Source organism: Odocoileus virginianus, chromosome 1 (genome assembly GCF_023699985.2).
Source record: "Odocoileus virginianus isolate 20LAN1187 ecotype Illinois chromosome 1, Ovbor_1.2, whole genome shotgun sequence".
In the NCBI taxonomy this organism is placed as follows: Eukaryota; Metazoa; Chordata; class Mammalia; order Artiodactyla; family Cervidae; genus Odocoileus; species Odocoileus virginianus.
Window position 1 is genome coordinate 92855691 of NC_069674.1, and position 6944 is coordinate 92862634.

The 6944-nt window shown below is 37.0% G+C and overlaps 1 protein-coding gene across 1 annotated transcript in view; it reads left to right on the forward strand.

Annotated features, from left to right (window-relative positions):
- Nucleotides 1-6041, forward strand: part of THSD7A (thrombospondin type 1 domain containing 7A) — a 446988-nt gene extending 440947 nt beyond the window's left edge. Inside the window, exon 27 of the mRNA XM_070470953.1 lies at nt 668-6041. Within this exon, the coding sequence (XP_070327054.1) occupies nt 668-752 (85 nt within the window). The 3' untranslated portion in view covers nt 753-6041. The remainder of the gene's footprint in view (nt 1-667) is intronic.
- The last annotated feature ends 903 nt before the right edge of the window (nt 6042-6944 follow it).

The following is a 6944-nucleotide window of genomic DNA, read 5'->3' on the forward strand; positions in this document are numbered from 1 at the left end:
TTTAAAAATCTAAGGAGATCTGTTTCAGAGGAAATACTTTCAATTGGCCATAACCAGACAGCAATCTAATGTCTCAAATAAGTATTCCACATTTATTTAGGGTTCATCTGAGTTTCTGAATAAGCATAGATGAATAGTCTAAAAACCACTGACTCTGAACCATTTAATTTCTGAATATGAGCCAGAACTGCCCCAGGTCATCTTCACAAATTGTTCCCCCTGGTTATGTAAGCACCATATATTACTTTGTATACTTAAGAGTGAACTGTACATTTTTTATTAAGTTACTACTGAGGAAGAGATTATGATAATACCTAATTCAACTGTCTTTTAAAACATAAGTTGTGTTATTTATAAAAGTTTGTGGACAAATATAAATGACTATACTATAACATTATTCCATTATTAGAACCAGAGAAATTATATCTAGATAGTTTATCTTTTACAGGATAATAACATACTTGAAGGGTTCTGGTTCATGTTTACTCAGAGCATAAAACTGAGGAATTCAGAAACCAGAAAATTTGGGGGTTGAATTTAGAAAGTGTAGGCAATTAAGCAATTTTTAGGTTTATCAGTGTTTCAATTTTTTTTTTCATTTAAAGCAATAAAAATTACAATTGAAGATTTTCTTTCTCACAGTTTTATTGATTTTTTTTTTTAACAGCAAGAAGCCAAAGAAACCCCAAAGAAGGCAAAACAACCGGCTGAAACCTTTGACCTTAGCCTATGATGGAGATGCTGACATGTAAGTCTTAACTTACCCTGCAGCTTCCAATTTCAGCTTTCTGCCTTTGCTGTAGATGTCCAGAGGCCACAAAGCTATTCAAACTGTGTGGATTAAACTACAGTGTTACTTCTTAAAAGATCATCATTAAGGAAGGAGTGAAAATCACAGTGCCATTGGATATACCAAGACAGTGCCACTTACATCGAAACCATCAGCCCTGAGAATTCTAGATTTAGTTGATACATGATGCATTCTGAGAGTTTTGTGTGATCTTTTCTGAAATCTACCAACGGATAATTCACCTTCATCTCTAAAAACATGATGGTGGGATTGACCAGTTTAGGATGCCTGATACAAGCCTCCGTCTGCAGTGTTAAGCCCTAGTAACATTTTCGCATGAAGAGTTTAATACCAAAATCTCTACACTACTGTATTCAAACATAACAACATGCCTACTTAATTGAATGATACACATTATTATGTCAGATTATATACTTGTTAATAAGCAGTTTTAATGGTGGCTAAAAATAAGCTCTAAACTGAGCAGAAAACCCATTGAATAAATTCAACATCTTGGTGGTTGATAATAGTTTCACTGAGCTGCATTTCAGAGGCAAAGACCCTTTTGTAAGACTTCTTGTCTCTCTCCAAAGTGCGAATGCTGGACATGTACTAGTCCTTTAGAAGAGTCCTCAAGTTCAGTATTTTACAATGGTTATTGTCTGGAAAACTAATTTGCTTGTGTTAATACAGTACATTTCTACTTTCCCTAATTTTCAAACTGGTTGCCTGCATCTTTTTTGCTATACGGAAGGCACATTTTTGCACTATATTAGTGCAGCATGATAGGCGCTTAACCAGTATTGCCATAGAAACTGCCTCTTTTCATATGGGATGAAGACATCTGTGCTCAAAGTGTCGTGGAGCCATTTACAAGTTCTTGTGTCCTGAAGAGAGTAAAAGTTCAGCTGGGATGGCGACAGGATGGAGTTAGCTGTTATATCTGCTGTGTACATACTTCCTCATCGCTGAAGCCATTGTGATATCAACAACATGGCGATAACTTAAGTGTTTAAGTCCCGAACTCATTAACCCTCCAAAAGATGGATCCCTCTAGTCAATTTCTAACTGTACTCTGAAGGCTGTTTATGACTAGATTTTTATATTTGTTATCTTTGTTAAAAAAAGAAAAGAAAAGAAAAAAAGGAGCTGGTGGTCTTTTTAATTTTGAGCGGATGGAAAAAATAACTTATTGGTGATTTTTTGTAACTAAAAGAAATCAAAATGGTCTGATTTTTTTTTTCTCCCAGATTTGTTTTCCTACTTTCAGATGGAATGTATTTCAAAATCTATAATTTAGTTTTTCTCAGTGGCAAAATTTGAAGCAAGTCTTTTTAATGTATGATATAAAAAACTAGAATTTTCAAAAGAGAAAAATAACTATTTTGTCCAGGACCTCATTAAATATCTAGACCAAGGGTAACACATTTTTTTTTCCTTTGTAAAGGTCAGATGGTAAACATTCCAGCCAGGCCTGTGTTGCAGCTTGTCCATTCTGCCATTGTGGAAACACAGCCATAGACAATACACAATACAGCACAGAGAGAATGAGCATGGCTGTTTTTCAATAAAACTTCCTATAAAGTCAGCAGGCCACATTTGCAAGTTGCGATTTACTGGTCTAGAGGTTTTGTCCAGTGCTAATTCTCCATCATGTCATCTTGAGTTTTCACTCATTTGCCCTCTGACTGTGATCAGTGTTTAATTTCAAAACCGAACAACAGTCATTGAATGTCTTAATGTATTGCACGTAGTTATATTTTTCACAGATGTAGCCCTGGGAATGGCACAGTAAAATGATATCTAACTTGGCCGGTTTCTTGCATATGAAAAGAAAATCCAAAAGGTGCCATTAAAAAGCAATACCATTTTTCAGGCAACAACCTTTGGGAGAGGGGAGGACATCAGATGTTCAGGTCTTTAAAAAAAAAAAAAGTATCACAAGCCATTTTATCTTAAACATAGCTGTGTTTGTATACATGTGATTAGGACTAGAAGGTATTTCACCTTCATACTAGAGTTTGAATTCACCCTACTGTTCATTCTAGAGTATCTGCAAAGATTACAAAAGATAGATTAGAATAAGCAGATTTCTACATATTTCAATAAACATTAAAGGTGGTATGCACTAATACCTTGGTCAGTATTTCCTGTGTTAAGTAATGTGTAAATCATTTCTGAGCAAACAGGTTATCAGGAAAATGAGAATTTTGCCTTATACCAAGGATTTCAACAAGGAAAGGCATAAAAACAAATTCCATCTCATCTGTCTTACTAAAGAGGAAGACAAAAATAATACTGTCACCCTAAAACTGTGATTGTGAAAAAATGTACTCAGGGGTCTCCCAGATAATCAAGTTGATTTACTTGAGTAAAATGAGCTCCCATTTGTCCAAAATGGTTGAGAAAGAATCTACTACCATTACTTGAAGAATCTTGCTAAGTCTTATGAAATGCATGCCACACCTAATACTCTTGAAATTGTTGAGTTGAAAAAATTGTTACGACTAATGCTATACTTATAATACTGTAAAATGGCATTCATTCAGAAAGCAGATAAGTTAAAATTAAATGAATTCATAGGTCAAAATTATGTTATGAAAATGCAAGGTGACCTTATTCATAAATTGACTACCTTTTACAACATTACATGTATGAAGTAATCTAGATTCAGTGTGACCTAATATTAGGGAGCATATTGGAAGTTCATCATTAGGATAAATAAATACCAGATGGCCTCTTGTTAGGAAAGGTACAGGGAGGCTATTTTGGACAAATGAAGGTTACTATATTCATGTTTATAACATGAAAATGGCCTTATTTTTGTTCTTGGCATAAGTCAATAATGAGTTAAATACTTTACTGGGATTTCATCAAAACAGTATTCCTCCTGTTCATTCTAAGAATTCAGGAGGGGAATATAGTTGTAACTTGTCTATTGACACTTTTGCCTTACCAAAATGGTCTGTGAGCCCACAAAGGTTAAGAATCACTGTTCTGTAAGTACGAAGGTCTGCTTGGTTGGAAAAAAAAAGAAATGAAAAACATTGGCACAGTGTTATTTTGTTGGACTGTTTCCATTTAAACGGCATAGAAGTGGCATAACTGATCTATCTTGAAAGGGGATGATTTGTTCATTCATCAATATCTAGTCTAGGAAACTGACCATAATCCTTATTTCAAAGCCTTTTTGAGGACACTACAGTGTAGCTTAAAACTAATTTGAAAAGGGGTTCATAAAAGCATGTTCTTAATTATAGCAAAGCACAAAGTACCTGTAATAAGACTAATATTTATTGAATTATCACACGTAAGACACTCTGCTAGATATTGTAAAATATTAGTAACGGCTTTTGTTTACACGCATATCTAAGATGTTCAAAAGAAGGGGAAAAGCTTAATGAGTGAAAATGAAACACACATCACCCCTCACTCTAGATCTGGTGTTCAGACTTGGTTGACATTTTTCCTTATGTGATGTCTGTGTGTCCGGCCACGCTGTCAGGCTTGGGCTGTGTGTCTGCTCCACCCTCAGGCAGGTAGCAGTGGCTCCAGCAGCTTAATCTGAGCCCTCTCAAGTTCCTAGACATTTCAAGACAGTCAGTTATTTAAAACTTCTCATAGGAAGCAGGTAACGCCTCTCAATTTCTTTAAGCTCCAACTCGCTGTACGCCCTTGCTCCCTTACAGGGATGCCCAACACCTGGTCTCTGTCCAGTCTGCACTCTTAGCAACAACTAGTCTTGTCTGCTTCTCCCAGAGCCACCTTCTGCCAAACATGCCTGCATTTTTAATAAGAAAAGAGGTGACTACCCATGTCTCTTTCCTGTTGGAGTCAAAGTGTCGCTTAGAGAGTGAACAGTTTGGTTTAAACAGATTGTACCAGTCAAAGACGCGGATCAAGAAAGGAAAGCTGTGGAGGACATCCCCCCACCCCACCCCACCCCACAAAAAGACCTTGCCTGTAAAACTGTCCAGTCCTTACCTTAGACTTAGTCCCACCCAGTACTCCCCGCTCCACCAGCCTTCCCGTGTCTGTACGCGTCCTCCCCGACGAGACAGCGAGGGAGGCCTGCAGCTCTCGAAACTGACCGAAGAGCCAGTCCTTGGGCCCAGTCAAGGTTTGCATAGACTTGCAGGAATCAGGCTTCCCAAATGGCCCAGGGCCTCACTATCTGTAAATATACTATCAAATTAAAATGTGTTTCTTGTTCTGTTCCCCCTCTGAGCTTGAGGGTGGTGAAAGAGGCGCAGTCCGTGAACACCTCTGTGAGGAGTCAGGTCAGACAGTGATCTTCCCCGGGTCTGGTTGAGATGTGAGAACGGAAATTGCTGCCTGTCCCCTCTGGTGCTGCCCCCTGGTGGCCGGAGCTAACAGCGGATTTCAGGGTCTGAAACAGGAGCGCGGGCCCCGCAGACGGGACTGTAAAAAGGATATTATGCAGTGTGATTCGATAATTCTGTATCTAGCAGGGACACTGAAAAATGGTTATGTCTACGTTGTTAAATGAGCAAAACAAATGCTAAATGGGTAGAGTTAATTTTGTAGCTTTATGTTTTTGTGCTTCTACCAAGCCTGATCGTAAAATGGGCAATTTTATGAAGACACTTAGTTGTGAGAGTCATGTTTTCAGCGATCAAAAATCTCTAGTCTGTTTAGACTGTCCTTGGGTGTCAGTCTTCCTGTGTTTTGTAGATTTTTTTTAAGCAATAGTTTCTAGATCACCTGCTTTGAACCCTCACTGAGCTTCTCCCAACTATTTTTCAGGACTCTATTTATGTTTATTTTTTTAAAATAAACATTAAGATTTCCTTTCTGGTACTTTTTTCTTGCCTATTTTTAGCACAGAGATTTTGAAGCGATCAGTATCTGTCATTGTAAAAGATAACTTTATTAAATTTGCAATGTCTTTCTATAAATTATAACCCCCTAAATGTGTTTTCTTTTTGGTTAATTTAATTACCTGAGTATTTATTTTGTTTAAATAAGAAGGCAGCTGTCTAAGAAGTTTTTGTTAATATTACTTTGTAAATTGTGTAATGTAATTTATTTTAAATTATGTACATTTCTTTTTTAATGCACAAGAGGTCTATGTACAATTTACTACAGATTTGCAAATACTGTCACTAAGCTTTACTCAGTTAATACAGATGGCATGTGAAGATGTAATATGCTTTTTTACATTTTCATATGGGTTATTTGTAAATAACTGTTGCTGATAAACATAAACACGGAGATCATTTTCATTCTACTTGTGTGTATCTGTGTTTTAATTTGCATCATTTGCTGCTGAAGTGTGGGTTGACATATATTTTCAGTGAAAAAAACATCTTTTTACTATCATATTGCCCTCTCCTGGGTCTTTTTGTTTGTAATCCCAATTTAGAAAGTTTGAGATGCAACCCTTTAAGTGTCTGCAGAAGCCACAGTTTAATCATCCTGGACAAAGGACCTCTTGGTTTCCAGCGCATCACAAGGTAGGAAGCAGCAGGGGACGCTAAGACCCGCTGGAACACTAAGGCTCAGCGCCTCTTCCCCCTCAGTCAGAAGGCAAGCCGCTCCCCATCCCTCTTCCCTGTGTCTGCCGGGAGGAGACTAACCCTTAGAAAGAAAGTGGAAGCTCATGCTTTAATAAATTAAGATTCCTTCACTCTCCAAATCAAGATGCACATGTAACAAATTCAGAAAGGGATGCACAAATTAAATGAATCATTGCAATTATTGTTAGGGTAGCTTGCAACTAAAACATTTTTTGAAATCACTGTTTGCTAAAATATGACTAATAAGGAAGGAACCCATTAAATATAGTATATAAAGCTCAAAATATACAGCTAGACTCAAATGCTTGATGAAAAAACAGTGATTTGCAAGCTCCTTAGTTTCTATCTTATTCATTACAACTGATTCAAGAGGAGAATTTTTAAAATAGCTGACGTATCTCTAGGTATTTGGACATTCATAGTCAAATCACTAACTTCATTTTTTTATTTTGCGACTCTAATTTATGTCCTGCAAACATAAATATGAACATGACTGGTCTACATTTTGCTGGTTGGTCTGAGTCCCTAGTGAGTCCTTTCATTACACACCAAACAGACTCCAAAGAAAAGCCAGCGCACAGTGCAATTTACAGGCCTTGTCAGTGTCCGTTACT